Source organism: Eulemur rufifrons, chromosome 14, assembly GCF_041146395.1.
Source record: "Eulemur rufifrons isolate Redbay chromosome 14, OSU_ERuf_1, whole genome shotgun sequence".
NCBI classification, from domain to species: Eukaryota; Metazoa; Chordata; class Mammalia; order Primates; family Lemuridae; genus Eulemur; species Eulemur rufifrons.
This window is the reverse complement of record NC_090996.1, coordinates 17,658,408-17,673,666: the sequence shown is the minus strand read 5'-3', so window position 1 is coordinate 17,673,666 and position 15,259 is coordinate 17,658,408. Positions and strand designations below refer to the sequence as shown.

At 57.3% G+C, this 15,259-nt stretch overlaps 1 protein-coding gene across 2 annotated transcripts in view; it reads right to left on the bottom strand.

The window, feature by feature from the left end:
* ATP2A1 (ATPase sarcoplasmic/endoplasmic reticulum Ca2+ transporting 1) overlaps positions 1-15,259 on the bottom strand; it is a 15,968-nt gene extending 709 nt beyond the window's left edge. Inside the window, exons 1-22 of one of the 2 annotated variants that reach the window (XM_069486745.1) lie at positions 14,957-15,259; positions 14,614-14,631; positions 14,158-14,240; positions 12,679-12,783; positions 11,838-11,976; positions 9,964-10,044; positions 8,978-9,063; positions 8,527-8,824; positions 8,172-8,338; positions 5,962-6,050; positions 5,619-5,721; positions 5,244-5,375; positions 3,605-3,730; positions 3,259-3,477; positions 1,987-2,322; positions 1,661-1,881; positions 1,342-1,544; positions 1,069-1,154; positions 850-983; positions 616-733; positions 344-461; positions 24-67 (exon numbers count right to left, since the gene is read on the bottom strand). In XM_069486745.1, the coding sequence (XP_069342846.1) occupies positions 63-67; positions 344-461; positions 616-733; positions 850-983; positions 1,069-1,154; positions 1,342-1,544; positions 1,661-1,881; positions 1,987-2,322; positions 3,259-3,477; positions 3,605-3,730; positions 5,244-5,375; positions 5,619-5,721; positions 5,962-6,050; positions 8,172-8,338; positions 8,527-8,824; positions 8,978-9,063; positions 9,964-10,044; positions 11,838-11,976; positions 12,679-12,783; positions 14,158-14,240; positions 14,614-14,631; positions 14,957-15,074 (2,985 nt within the window). In that variant the 5' untranslated portion in view covers positions 15,075-15,259 and the 3' untranslated portion in view covers positions 24-62. The remainder of the gene's footprint in view (positions 1-23; positions 68-343; positions 462-615; positions 734-849; positions 984-1,068; positions 1,155-1,341; positions 1,545-1,660; positions 1,882-1,986; positions 2,323-3,258; positions 3,478-3,604; positions 3,731-5,243; positions 5,376-5,618; positions 5,722-5,961; positions 6,051-8,171; positions 8,339-8,526; positions 8,825-8,977; positions 9,064-9,963; positions 10,045-11,837; positions 11,977-12,678; positions 12,784-14,157; positions 14,241-14,613; positions 14,632-14,956) is intronic. The other variant, XM_069486743.1, reaches the window with a different exon arrangement.

Below are 15,259 nucleotides of genomic sequence, written 5' to 3'. Positions count from 1 at the left end.
AAGGCAAGAAGGGGGGGTGATACCTGTGACACGGGTTCAAAGAGTTGGAGGAGGGGGGACGGTTATCCTATGGCCAGAGAGCACAAGAGACACTGTCGTCAAGGAGGGGAGGCAGCGTGGGGGCAGAGAGGGCTGAGGAGGTGGCGGGAGGCCCTGGACAATGTGGCCCCACTGGGCACAGAGGGAAGGGAAGGGGATGGGGCTCCTCCCTGGTGGACGCTGGTCCTGCCGAGCCAGAATTTACCCACCTGCAAAGGAAGGGGGGGGGCAGGCGCTTCGCGGCGCAGAGGGCGGGGGCCGTGTGGGGGTCGGGCCCACAGGGGCAGGGAGGGGCGATCCTTACCCTCCAGGTAGTTCCGAGCAACGAACTTGAGGATTTCATCAAGCCCGATGACAGGAAGTGAGATCTTGAGGACCATGAGCCACTGGGTGGTGTCCAGGGCCCGGAGCTTGAAGATCATCTGGGGGGGGTGGGGCAGGGCGTGAGGAAGGACAGGAGCCGGGACGCACTGTCCAGCCGGGTCCCACCTTCCTCCCTGTCCGCACCTCCAGGGGTGCCGGTCACAGCCCCTAGGGGTGCTCCCCAGGCTGGGGTGGGGGCTGGGGGAGGCTCACCGGCAGGGGGTCGACGTAGAGGATGAGGAAGTGGAGGGACATGGAGAGGCAGATGGAGCCCACCAGCCAGATGTTGACCCAGGGTGGCATGCGCACCAGGGACTGGTTCTCAGACAGGCTGCAGGCAGCGGGCGGGAGACACGGGACCAGAGACAGTGAGGGGGTTGGAGGGAGGCAGGCCGGGGCGAGGACAGGCCTCGGGGGAGGGCAGCCAGAGTGGACGGGCAGGCCCACCTGTTGAGCGCATTGCACATCTCGATGGTCACCAGCACAGATAAGGCCATGGTCATGGGCTCGGGGGCCTCAAAGACCTCACAGTCCACACCCTCAAAGTCAGGGTGGTGCTCCGTGCACTGCATGAAGTGAGTCTGCAGGGGAAGGGAGGGGAGTCTGAGATCCCAGAGACACCCCCACGCCACCCTCCTGGTCCCTGCCTCTCCGTCCTCCCCCTACCAGCTGGCTGTAGTTGACTTGAGGCCCGTCCTCTGCGTACAGGAACCACCAGGCAGCTGCTCCCACAGTGGCTGCACCCACATAGCCTGCGGCAGGGAGGAAGGAGTCGGGGGTCAGCGCTGGGGAGGTGGGAGGCATCCAGGGGGCCTCGCACGGCCACAGACAACTGGTGGAAGGGGACCCATCGAGGTGGCTACACGCAGGGAGCGGGTGTCCTGGAGAAGGGGTCAGTCCCAAAGGCTGGGAAGGATTGTGGGGTGCCATCTTGCTCACCCCCAATTGCCATGTAGCGGAAGAAGAGCCAGCCACTGATGAGGGGTTCCTTGGGGCTCCGGGGGGGCCGGTCCATGATGTCCAAGTCTGGTGGGTTGAAGCCCAGGGCGGTGGCAGGGAGCCCGTCGGTCACCAGGTTTACCCACAGCAGCTGCACAGGGATCAGAGCCTCGGGCAGCCCCAGGGCAGCCGTCAGGAAGATGCTGCCGGAAGGAGGTGGTTGTACGTCTGTCCCGCCTCCCAGACCTGTGGCCACCCGCCCCCCCCCCCCCCCCCGGCCAGCCCCCACTTCCCCTGGGATGCCCGCCCGGGCGCTCACCAGACCACCTCGCCCACGTTGGAGGAGATGAGGTAGCGGATGAACTGCTTCATGTTGTTGTAGATGGCGCGGCCCTCCTCCACGGCAGCCACGATGGTGGAGAAGTTGTCATCGGCCAGCACCATCTCAGAGGCAGTCTTGGCCACGGCAGTGCCAGAGCCCATGGCAATGCCGATCTCGGCCTTCTTCAGGGCAGGGGCGTCGTTGACGCCATCGCCTGTCTGAGGGAGGTGGGGGGTCAGGGCGGAATCCATCTCCTCCTCGTGCGTCTCCCGCCCTGAGCCCGCACTCCCCATGCCGGTCACGCAGCCCCGTGGGGGTCTCACCATGGCCGTGATCTCATCGAAGGACTGCAGGTACTCCACGATCTTCGACTTGTGCGTGGGCTCCACGCGGGCAAAGCAGCAGGCGCGGCGGCAGGCTTCCCGCTGCTCAGCCAGGGGCAGGTCGTCAAACTCTCGGCCCGTGTAGGCGCGGTCTGCCACCTCCTCGTTCTCCCCGAAGATGCCGATTCGTCGGCAGATGGCAATGGCTGTGCCCTTGTTGTCTCCAGTGATCATGATCACTCGGATCCCAGCATCCCGGCACAGCTGGATAGAGCCGGTGACCTCCTTGCGCGGGGGGTCCAACATGCCTACGACACCGACGAACGTCAGGTCCGTCTGGGGAGACAGCAGGGAGCAACAGGTCAGGGAGGGATTTGAAAAACGAGCCCCGGAGGAAGCTGGTGGGGTGGGATGGGGGGAAAGTTCGGGAAGCCGGGGGGAGCCCGAGCCCTGGGCTTCAGCCTGGGCCTGGTGTCAGAGCTCAGCGGGGCCTTGGCGCTCAGAAGCAGATGTTTCTCTTTCATCTGTGTATTTGCAGGGCCTGGTGGTGCCAGGCCCCTGACAGGTCCAGATCGTGTCTTTCATAGAAAGACACTGCGAGCTGGCAGTGAGGGCGGCGGGTTCTGCTTTCAGTGCCACCACTTGGCCCATGACTTTGAGCAAATCCCCTGTTACCTGCTGGGATGTTGTCTTCCTTCTGTAAAATTAAGGGAGGGGACTTTGGTGCTGTTCAGGGGTCAGTCCCCCACAAGTCAGGAGCCTGCGCCAGAACACAGGTCAGCAGCCTCGAGATAGTCGCACTATGGAAAACTCGTCCTCCGAGCCCTGCAGTGTGTCGCGTGACATCAATTCCTGTTCTGGTGCACGTGCCTTGCCACGTCAAAGACAGGTCCCAGATCACACTTTTTTTTTTTTTTAGAGATGAGTCTTGCTCTGTCACCCAGGCTGGAGTGCAGTGGCTCAATCACAGCTCACTGCAGCCTCAAACTCCTGGGCTCAAGCGATCCTCCCGCCGTGGCCTTCTGAGTCGCTGGCACTACAGGCACAAGCCACCGTGCCTGGCTCCCAGATCACACTTAAAGTAGCACTGGACTAGACAGCTCTCAGGGTGCCTTCAAACTCTAACGTCCTGTGATCTTATGGCCTGTGCTACGGACCCACTGATTTGACTGACAAGGTAGGAAATGACCGGGGTGGTGGAGGGTACAAGCCAGACAATTGGAAACCTGACCTTGGCTGGGTCCAGGACGAGGGAGGCTCCCACCAGCTCACCTCGTACTCCATGAACCTGCCAGAGTCATCCAGAACCATCTCCTCTCGCTTGGGGGGCGTGTCCCGGGTGGCCAGGGCCAGGCAGCGCAGTGTGTCCCGGCCAGTGCCCCACTCCTTGATCACCGACATGATCTTGTCCTTCACTGGCATTGTCAGCGGCACCCGGGTGGTGCCAACACGCACGTAGTTGCAGCGGTCAATGACCCCTTCGGGTGCACCCTGGGAGACCAGGACGGCATTCAGAGACCCCCACCTGTCTTCCAGGGTGCAGGGAGAGGAAGCACAGGTAGGAGAAGGGTCCAGGATTAGGAAGAAGAGGGGGCTGAGGCACATTCCTGTTTCTGACCTTGACAAACATCTTGTTGCCCACAGCGGCCCGGGAAGATTTGGCTGGGGAACAGTAGACAGACATGGACTTCCTGTCTCGGGAGAACTCCAGGGTGAATTCCTTCTTCATGAGCTGACGGATCACCTGGGAGAGAGAAGACACAGACAGAGAGACTAGGCCTTTTAAAATAGTCAAAAAGGATCTGGAGGTCAGAGTAGACTGCAAGCTGAGGCTGAGAAGAAAGAGAGAATTTCAGGGCTGGTGTCCGGTCTAAAGCACAACACAAACAGGATGGCCTCGTGTGGCAGCGTCCAGTAGGACTCTCAGTGATGGTAGAAATGTTCTCTAATCCTCACTATCCCACGTGGTGGAACCCAGCGGTCACTGTGGAGCCCTGGAGGTGTGGCCAGCGTGACTGAAGAACTGAATTATTACCTTTTTTGAATTTGAACGAATTTAAATGTAAATAACCACGTGTGGTGATTGGACAGTGCAGGCCTGGTGCCTGGTGCTCGGTGATAAATAAGCACTTCATAAAAATGAATGAAAGTGTTTTTTCACTGAATGCATCGTGTATATTTCTCCACAAAATAAAACAAAAATAACAAAAAGTTAAATTTATTTGTAAATTTTTAAAAATTAATCCTCTATTGATATTTAGGTTTTTTTGTTATATTAAAGCAGCAATGAGCATCTTGCATACACAAAAAAACCCAAAAAACAAAAAAAAAAAAAAATGAGAGATGTGGGGAATATAGTTCCTTAGCGAGAGGAACTCAATACAGACATTTAGCAAATGTCAGTAGAACTCAGAGTGACAGTAACAGGATTAGCCTGGTTCATCTGGACAAGGACAGTCTTCCCCTGTAGGGTCAGCAGCCATATTTCCCAAATCCTAAATCGGGACTTGACCTCTGATGAAAACGAGTGCTTCTAGACACAAAGGGGTCATGGTTGACATCAGGGCTGCCCCGGGATGGGTCACTGCGGTTTCTGTGTCCAGCTCTGTCCATTTCAACTTGGGACACACCAGACAGAGTGATCTTAAATCCATTGAGGGGCTGGGCGCGGTGGCTCACGCCTGTAATCCTAGCACTCTGGGAGGCCGAGGCGGGAGATCACTCGAGGTCAGGAGTTCAAGACCAGCTTGAGCAAGAGTGAGACCCCATTTCTACTAAAAATAGAAATTATCTGGACAACTAAAAATATATATAGAAAAAACTAGCCGGGCATGGTGGCGTGTGCCTGTAGTCCCAGCTACTCGGGAGACTGAGGCAGAAGGATCGCTTGAGCCCAGGCGTTTGAGGTTGCTGTGAGCTAGGCTAATGCCATGGCAACTCTAGCCTGGGCAACAGAGCCAGACTCTGTAAGTAAGTAAAGTAAGTAAGTAAATCCATCCATCCATCCATCCATCCATCCGGGGCACTGCAGCCAGGCAGCAGAGGGCGAGGGCCGGCTCCAGGGGCAGTAGGTCCCACCCACAGCCGGCCTGGCCCAGACAAGCTAAGGGAGGCCGTCTACCAGCCTGCTTGGGGTCCCAGCACAGGCACAAGGCCCTGCCCTGCCTGCCCTGCCTCTGCCTCCTGAGGTGGCTTAGACCCTGGTCTGCATGACATGGGGCAAAGAAGGCCCCCAAGGCGGGGGTCCCCAGACTCACTGAGTTGCAGGCATTGGCCCTCTCCACCTTCGAGAGGCTCTTCACGTCGGTGTTGAACACATTCATTTTCTCCACCAGGGTGGTGAGCGCTGTCTCAGTGGCCTCACCAACCTTCTCATAGACGCCTTTGGCCTGGGATGGGCAGAGGAGGAAGAGGAAGTTGGCACCTGAGCTGCCTGCCCCACGCTCCCACCTGTCACACCCTCCTCCCAACCTGGAGTGAGAAGGAAGCAAACCACTCCCTTGCCTCGCACCCCAGCAGAGGACTGGTGTCCTGGGCCCCTTCCTCCGACCCCTTGCTCCTGGCCTGCGGACGAGGCCCAGACTGCGCCAATCAGAAGGGGAAGGAGGGCTGCTTTGGGGCTGGGGGGTTACCTCATTGAAGTCCAAGGAGGAGTCATTGCAGAGGGCACAAATGGTGGCCAGCTCCACCAGCCCATCATACTGCCCTGTCCGGACTGGCTTATCATTCTTCAAGCTGGCAGCCGGTGGGAGGGAGGAAGGGGCAGAGACAGTGAAGAAGAACAGGGAATGAGAGCACAGGGAGAGCAGGAAGCACAGGTGGGCAGATGGCAACGTGGACATCAGGAGCGGGAGAGCACAGGTCGGAGGAGGAAGGGCAGAGAGAAAGGAAGACAAGACCCGGGGAGGGCCCCGGGGAGGGAGGTGGTGGTGGGGCAGGGCAGGAGTCCTGGGAGAGGACGTCGGGGCAACTTACACCTCTCCCTCTGGAGCGTAGGTGGAACCGGTGATGGAGAACTCGTTCAGCAAGCAGATGTCCCCGTCCACCTTGTCGATGATGAACATCTGCAGGGGAGAAGGGCACGCACAGGGATGTCCACCTGCCATTGCCCCCCCTTTGCCTGTCCTTGCCCCTCCTTGCATCACCCCCTTCCCACCGTGCCTCAGGAACCATTGTCCATGTTCTGTGTCGCCGGCCTTAAAACAGAAGTCACTGCATGCCACACTGGAGCTTCTTTAGATCCGTTAATAAAAGAAGAGGAACATTAAAGGTATGGTGAGGACTGCGGCTCACAGCCCACCTGTTAGCACCTGGCCCATTGACAGCGCCAGCCCGCTGTGGTCAGATCTTCCAGTTTTGCGAAAAGAGCTAGAAATTCAAGTTATTTTCCTATGAAATCTCTTGACTTTCAAATGTGGGCAATGAATTCATTTTTATGAACCACGATAAGAGCCGAGTCACACCAGCCTGCGGCCTGTGCCCCGAGGGCTGGGGAGAAGGCGGTGCCCAGAGTCAGTGGCCCACCCTGAACCCAGAGCCAGCGCAAAAGGGATCCATCGGGCTTTTCATTCTCAAAAACAGAAATGGTAAAGACGGATACCAAGACAAAAGGTTCTGTGGTCAAATAAAAACTTGGCAAACTGTGGGTTAAACAATGTGGAATCTTTTGGAAGTGCCTCACCTATGCCAAAAAAATAAAAATAAAAATAAAAATGAACAAGGTGGAATCCATCTTCTTTACACAGTCAGCCTTCTCCACGGTTTTCTGATGCCAGTAAGCATTGTGGATCTCCCCAAGGGCGCAAAGGTGCAACCTTTCTTGCCCGAAGCCCACCCAGCCTCTGCTTCTCAGACTAGCAATTTGTATTTCATGGACGTACTATTTTGCAGGACTCTGTTTAGGGCAAGGGTTCTTTGCCTGGGGTCCACAAATGGCCCCTCAAATAGTCCATGAACTCAGACAGTAAAAAAAAAATGACATCATTTATATTTTCTGTAGCTGACATTTAGCATTTCCTTCCAGTTATGCATGCAGTGAATGGACTACATTAGTATCAGCAAAACCAGTGACTTTGTCACCAATATAATCACCAATACCTTCCTCCTATCATATCACTGTTGTCGCAGATCTCTCAAAATAGCATAATTCACGTTCATCACTGCTTCAACATGATAGTTCTCAGATCCACTGCTAGAACTTGCTATTTAATGCATTAATAAAACATCTATGTTCAAATTAGAAATTTGTTTTTAAAATATTTTGATATAACTCTATTTCAATCATTGGTTTCCTGTGTAATCCTACATATTTTTCGTATGTATTTTTAAAACAGAATCCTATGTGCTTTATTTTATACATTAAAAATATTAGGCCTGGCGCGGTGGCTCACGCCTGTAATCCTAGCACTCTGGGAGGCTGAGGTGGGAGGATTGCTCGAGGTCAGGAGTTTAAGACCAGCCTTAGAAAGAGTGAGACCCCGTCTCTACTAAAAATAGAAGGAAATTAGCTGGACAACTAAAAATATATAGAAAAAATTAGCCGGACATGGTGGCGCATGCCTGTAGTCCCAGCTACTCGGGCAGTAGGATTGCTTGAGCCCAGGAGTTTGAGGTTGCTGTGAGCTAGGCTGACGCCACGGCACTCACTCTAGCCCGGGCAACAGAGTGAGACTCTGTCTCAAAAAAAAAAAAAAAAAAGAGACCTGGTTTAGGCAACGCTACACAAGATCAGAACGGCCAGCTTGCTGCGCTCTGCCGTGGAGTGACCATTCTCAAGAGCAGTGAGCTGCACCGGCAGGAGCTCTGGGGCCACACAGACTTGGGTTTGAAACTCAGCTCTGCTGTTTATTAACCGTGGATCTTTGGGCAAGTCACCAAATCTCCCAGAGCTCAGTTTCCTCCTCTGAAAACCGGGGTTAAAGAGACCTTTCCCTGAACAGGCCGTTACGGAGGTTTAGAAACCATGCGTGGTGGTGTCTGGCGCGGGGACGGTGGCCACAGCGAGCCATCTGGCTGTTGCATAAAGGTCCTCTCTGATGCCCTCGTCACCGGCAGGATGCTGCTCTATCTGCCCTTTGAGCGTTTCACAGGCCAAAATGATGAAGGGGCAACCCCGTTTCCTGAGAGCTCATGTCACCCCAAAAGGCGTCCCTCTCACGGGGAGCACCGCCCTCACTGCTCCTGACCTTGCAGACGGACATCTGGTTGGTGGTGAGAGTGCCTGTCTTGTCAGAGCAAATGACAGAGGTGCAGCCTAGGGTCTCCACGGAGGGCAGGCTCCTCACGATGGCGTTCTTCTTGGCCATCCGGCGGGTGCCCAAGGCCAGGCAGGTGGTGATCACGGCAGGAAGACCTGCGGGGACGGAGGGAGGAGCTGAGCGGACAGTGTGGGGGGAGGGAGGGAGACCAGTGTGGTTGGCTACATAACGGCCCCCGAAGATACCGGGTCCTAATCTCTGGGACTCGTCAATATTACCTTACTTGGAAAAAGGGTCTTTGCAGGTGAGATTAGCAAACGGGAGGAGAAAGAAGCCGCCATACCTTCTGGGATTGCAGCCACAGCCAGGGCCACGGCAATCTTGAAGTAGTAGATGGCTCCACGGAACCAGGAGCCCCCGTGGACGGGATCGTTGAAGTGGCCGATGTTGATGAGCCAGACGGCCACGCAGATGAGGGAAATGACCTTGGAGAGCTGCTCCCCGAACTCATCCAGCTTCTGCTGCAGGGGGGTCTTATCCTGTTCGGTGGCCGCCATTTGGTCTCGGATCTTCCCAATCTCGGTGCCCACGCCCGTGGTGGCCACGATGCCCAAGGCCTTGCCGGCGGCGATGTTGGTGCCCTGGGGAAGGAGAAGAGGCCAGAAATCAGGTGAGAGGTGACCCTCATGTCACATCCCCCCAGCCGAGAGCCTCATCTCTTCTCACGCCACCATGCTTCTCCCAGACCAGGGTCTCTGGCTGGGGCACGTGACAGCCGGCCCTGGATTGCTCACCGAGAAAAGCATGTTCTTCTTGTCCTGGTTGACGGCACGGGGGTCAGGGACAGGCTCTGTGTGCTTGATTACGGACACAGACTCGCCTGTGGAGAAGGGGCCAAGGGGTTTTCAGATGACATCATGTCCTTCTGCCTGACCTCTCACTCCTGACTGTCCCCCTGCTCAGCAAGACAGGGCCTGATGAGGACCAGCCATCCTGGAGGACGTCTGGACCCCAGAGGAAGTCCCTGGAGGTAACGGGAGGTCCACTGCACTTAGAGCAAAAAGACCTTGGTCCTAGCCCCAGCGTGACCACTTACAAGCTGCGTGACTTTGATCACTTAACTTCCATTTGCTCCCCTGTAAAACGGGGACCAGAATATGTGCACTTCAGAGCAATGTCTTGGTGGAAATCAAATAAACTGATGTGTCTGAAAGTGCGTTGTCAACTGTCAAGCACGTGCCTGGGAGGCCAGAGTCCCCGCCCTTGGGACCTTGCCTCCCTCATCCTAATAGCGGGGGCTCAGGGCAGTCACCCTGGGCCAGCCCAGCCTTGCCGCCTTGAACCACTGAGCCACGGAGAATGTTCTCTGCTCGTCACACTCTCCTTCCCAGGGGAGAAACAGAAGCAGCCATGGTTTTAATTGCATCTGAACCTTCCATCTTGTCCTAGAATCTTATGGTTCCTCTTCTGAGGACTTTTGAGGACATTGGAGGAGACAGGACAGTTCTCTGGGTGTGTACACCCCTGTGTCCATGGGGAAGGGGTGGGCTGATGGCCACATAGAGAATGGGCACAATCGTCTGGCCCTCTTCCATGACCCCTTGTGTTTCAGGCTTGTGACAGAGTGAACCAAGTTGACCACCACTGACACTGCCGCCACCACGGAGCCAGGAGAGGCCTGGTGCTGGGGTTTTCTGTCCACCTGGACTCTGTCCCTGTCTGTCCACCCAGCTCTCCTCCCTGCACCCTCCCCCACGCACCTCCCCCCCGGCCAGCAGACCTGTCAGGATGGACTGGTCCACCCGGAGCGTGGTGGACTTGATGGAGAGGATGCGGATGTCCGCAGGGACTTTGTCCCCCACTGCGGAGACAGAAGAGAAGAGTGAGGTCAGTTGAGAGTGGAGTTCTCTTCCTTCCTAAGAAAAACCTCGTCCATGTCTGATACCCCCCTCATCAATCCTGCAGGTCTCAGGGACCCCTGTTGTAGCGCCCATCCCTGCTGTCCCCTTGTCAATGGCTTCTCTTCCCGCCGTGAGCCCCGGGAGGGGAGTGCCTGCGTCCTGCCTGACACATGCTATGTGCTCGACAAATGCACGCTGAGTGACTCAAGGGAAACTTAGGGACAGTCCAGCTGTAGGACGAGACAGTAAAACTGAGAACGGGTGAAACAGACAGGGAGACGAGGGTGAGAAAGGTGGGGAGGGAAAGGCAAGAAAAGGACTCGGAGAAAACAGGGTGAGAAGTGACGTCAGGGTGAGAGAGTGAAGGGGACAGCCGGGGAAGACAGGAAGAGACAGAAGAAAATACGGGAATTGAGAAAATCAAGGTCAACTGAGAGACGGAGTGGAGGGTGCAGCTGGAGACAAGAGAGTGAGAGGGAGGTGTGAGCAGCGGATGGCGGAGGGAGGGGGGCGCAGGTTGGTGACAGAACCATGCCAGCCGGGCCAAGCATCTGAGGGCAGGCAGGGAGCCAGGCGGAGTGAGCTGGGGAGACAGACAGGACAGGTGTGGCAGAGCAGGAAAAGCGACATGCTGCGGAGCTGGGGGGGGATGCACAGGTGGGGCAGGGCGACCACAGAAACCAGCTTGGGAGGGGCTGAAGAGGCCGACGCCCCCCAGACTCAGAGGCCTTTGCAGGGTACACACCTCCCAGGGCCTCTGCCCAGCTCCGCCTGGGCCCAAGGACGGTACTGGGGACAGGGTCCCACCGCTCTCCTTTCCCTCCATTTCTAAGGTCCCTCCTGTGCCAGAGGAAGTGGATGGAGGATGGAGGAGAGGGGGAGGTACAGATGGGACACCCTGACACCCAAGCCTGAGTGATATTTATAGATGCTTATGGCATTGGCTCCACACTGTCACCGCGGTAGGACAGCCCTGCCATGGGGCACCGGGGTCTTCAGCCCACCCCCGCTCCCTCTCCTCAAGCTTCCCGGGGCAGTGACGTGGGTGTCTGGTGGAGGGAAGGAGGCCTAGGGAGGTCTACGCCGCCTGCCAGGGGCCCGGAGTTGTGAGAAGGCCTGTGCGGGGCAAATATAAAAACCGCTGAAGGGGGCAGAATCCCAGTAATCTTAGCCACCGGCCCCCACCCCTCCCTGGTCAGGCATTAAGTGTCCCTCACCGGAGGGGCGGGGCACCTCCTTGAGCTCCCCTCCTCCCAGGTCCCGTGCTCTCTGCTGGGCCTGAGTTTCCCTTACATGGCCGGGGGCTTGAGCCTTCAGCCTCCCTCCTCCCTTCCACACTCGCTCCTTCCCCTCCGAGAGGCCTCAAGGGCATGGAGAGGTCAAGACTGAAAGCTGACCAAGCTTGGGGGTGGGTGGAAGGAGAGAGAAGCCAGGCCTCCTCGGGAGGGGGTGGAGACGGGGCTGTTGGCACGGCCTGGGTTCCACCTGTTGCTTGCAAGTGCTGGCTGAGAGCAGGGGGAGCAGGGGGTCTGCCTGCAGCTTCAGGGACAGGACTGGCTGTTCCTGCTGAGACTGACGGCGAGAAGGTGCCGTGGCCGGAGTGCCCTGGGCTGACCTTCTGAGGAGTCTGGGAAGGAGAAGCAGACTCCACCATCCTCCTGGACACCAGGGTCAGGGGCTGACCAGCCCCCACCTTCTTCTTGGCCTTGGACCCACGGCCTCCCGTCCTGGACCACTCATTCCCAACACTCACCTGCCACCTCTACAATGTCCCCTGGGACGATGTCCCGAGCCTTGATCCTTTGCACTGCCTTTCGGTCAGCCCGGTAGACCTTCCCCATCTCGGGTTCATATTCCTTCAGAGCCTCGATGGCGTTCTCTGCGTTACGCTCCTGAGGGGACAGGGCAGGGGAGAGGAAGGCCATCAGAGGAAGGAAGCTCATGGATAGGGGAGGGGAGGATTTGGGGAGTGGGGGGGGGTAGAGATGGAGGAGCAGTGACCAGGATCCTGGGGGAAACAGGGACATCGCACAGGAGGCAGGGTCATGCAGTCCTGGCTCCTGGCACAAGGGAGGAGACAAAACCCCACATGAAGGCAGGGGTGTGTGGGGGGTGGGTGTTGAGGAAACTGTCACCTATGGCTGAAAACAGGCGAGAAGGTTTTGGGGAAAGAAGAAATAAGAATCAAAGAAAATCAGAAAGCAGGGGACAGGAAAAGTAGAGGGTGGTGGTGAGATAAGAGGAAGAAGGAAATTAAACTAGCATCTATTGAATTCCTAGTCTATACCAGGCACACTCACCATCTTGTTTGATTTCACCACGAGCCCAAGGGTTGGGATTATTAGCCCCATTTTATGGATGAGGAAACTGAGGCTCAGAAGGATGAAGGAAACTTGCTCAGGGTCATATAGCCAGCAAGTGATAGTGGGTCACATTCTCCCACCTTTTTCCCAACACCCCATCCCACTTCCAAACCGGGCGATAGGACCCGAGGAAAAGGCAAGCCCTGGGGAAGTGATGGAGGAGGTTGGAGGGAGGGCTGGCTTCACGTTCAGTGTTGGGACATGAAGGAGCGAGGAGAGGTTGAAGCTAACCTGCCAAACCCCCACGATGGCATTGGCAATGAGGATCAACAGGATGACAAAGGGTTCAACAAAGGCAGTGATGGTCTCTTCACCTTCCTCAAACCAGGCCAGCACCTGGGAAGCAGGGGAGAGGAGAATGACAGGTAATAAAGCCCCCAAAAAGGGTGAAGAAAGGAAGTGGAAGGATTCCAGGGGCCACTGCGGAGGTGAGACCATGTGCAGGTGCTAACAGGGCAGGGCATCTTGGGGGTACTGCTGCCCCACATCTGTCTGAGGCTCTGCACACTCCAGGCTCAGACTCGGCACGCACCACCACTGCCATTATTCAGCGGGAACAGGCGGGCACAGACATGCACAACTTGGGGATTAACTGCGAATGCTTTCAGGTTCCCCTGGCTGTGTCGCTGGCTTGGAAGCCAGCATCAGGGGCCACCCAGGCCAACTACCCCCACGGCCACATCCATCCCGAGGGAGCCAAAACCCATAGGAAAAACCCTGTGGTCCTCATGGGCGCCTGGCCCACCCGCAGCCCTCCCCCACAGCCAAGGCAAGGGAGCTCCGATTTCATGAGGGAGCAGGAGGGGGGATAGTGTTACTGGGGCCTCCTGTACACGCCCCGCCCCAGCTGTTGCCACTGCCAGGCAACAGACACAGGCAAATGTCAAGGAGCAAATCTGAGAGGGGAGGAGTGAGGCCCTGCCAGCTTGTGCTCAGGGACGGACGGGGCCTCCCTTAAGGAGACCAAGGGACAGGGAGCCTTTTTTGCCCCCAGAGTCTCGTCTTCCAGCAGGACTGAGATACTAAGGCTGGACTGCTGGGGTCGTGGGTGCCACGGGGCTGGAGGAACTAGGGGAACGCCCCGGCAGGAGAGGTGGCAGGCCCTGAGGAGGGCGGGGAAGCGGTAGTGGCAAGTCAGGCTGGGCAGGGAAGAGAGCGATCCAGAGTCCCAGCCCTGATGGGGGCGGGCCAGGGCGCGGGGCCTTGGGGCGTGTCTGGAGTCACCCTCGCACGCTAGCTTTCCCGCCTCGATGAGCGAGTCTTTCCCTCGACCAATCAGCGTCAGGAGGCCGGGGAGGGCGGGGCAGGGGTACCAGAATGCTCGGGGATTGGTGGAGCGGGCGGCCTGGGGCATGCCGGGAGAGGTAGTGGCCCGGGAGCCGCAGTCGGCATTAGAGCCCTGCTGCGAGCCCAGCGCTTGGGGGGTAACCCGAGCCCTCCAAGCCCTTCAAGCTGCGAGGGTGGCTTAGCTTCAGTGTTTTGGCCGAGAACACCCTTAAAGCTTAAAATAAAACCTGCCTGTGGGGTGTAGGGGAGGACAGGGGAGGACGCGACTCAGCCCCTCCCCGCCCCGTCTGTAAAGTAGGATGCTCGGGGCTCGGGCTAGAGGAGCCGGTGACTGGGAGCCCCGCTGTCCTCTGCCGCGAGCAGACGCTCCTGATGCCCCTCGCTCATACCCCCAGCCAGCCCCAGACGCCCTCTCACACTTACAAAGGAAATGCAGGCGGCCAGGAGAAGAATCCGCACCAGGAGGTCTTCAAACTGCTCTACCACCAACTCCCACAGGGACTTCCCTGGGGGAAAGGCACGGAGAGGGGCCCGGAGTTAAGGTCTAGAGGATGAGGGTCTGGGACTGCGCGTGCAGGCTGGGGTCCAGGGACTGGAATGCCCTGAGTTCCGGCCTGGAGCGGGGAGGCTCCAGGGTGATGGGCAGGCAGCTTGGTAGGCGAGAAGGGCTGAGGGAGCTCGCCAGGAGTCCAAAAACAGGCTCCTCCAAGTGGTAGGCAGTTGTTCAATGGTTGGATGCCTCCAGGAGAAAGTGCCCCCCACCCCCCGGACTCTAATCATTGGGGAGGGGTATTTGCCCAGGGAGTCTATGGAGAAGGGAATGGGACACAGTGAGGAGGGAGGGTTATTTATGAGAGCCCAGGGATTCCAGTAACTTACCTTCCTCAGCAGGGAGCTCTTCCCAGGAAAAAGGAAAAAGAAGAAAAGGACATATTCATTTTGGGGTTTGGCCTCATGCCCCCCACATCCAGGACTTTGTGGCAAAGGTAAGAGAATCAGGCTGTCAAAAGGGCATCTGAGGTTCATCAAGGTCATCCCACAAAACCTTCCAAAACTCTAGATCTCAGGCACCCTCTTTTCGCAGTGTCCTCTTCCCCCTGCAATCATTGGACCAAGGCCCAGCTCTTCCCTGAGATACTCTGGAGGGAGAAACTTTGTGTGTGCGTGTGTGTGTTGGGGTTGCAGGAGGGCGTTACCAGCCTTTCCTCCAAGGGACACTCACCATTGGGGCCGTATTTTTCCAGATGCCGCTTAACTTGGTCCGGGGTGAGGCCTGTGGTCTCGCTCACCCCAAAATAGGCCAAACATTCCTCTGTGGTCTTGGCGTGTGCGGCATCCATTGTGCTCCCTTCCTGGGGGCCAGGGCGCGGTGTGTTCTTCTGGGGGCTTCTCACTCGTGGGGTCCTTCCTCAGTGTGTCCACCTGCCTGTTTGCCTGGGTTTCCTCCTTTTCCTCTCCTGCCCCCCCCCAGGTTTTTCTTTCCTCTATGAAGCTCTGACCCCCGTCCCACTTGCAGCAGCCGGCC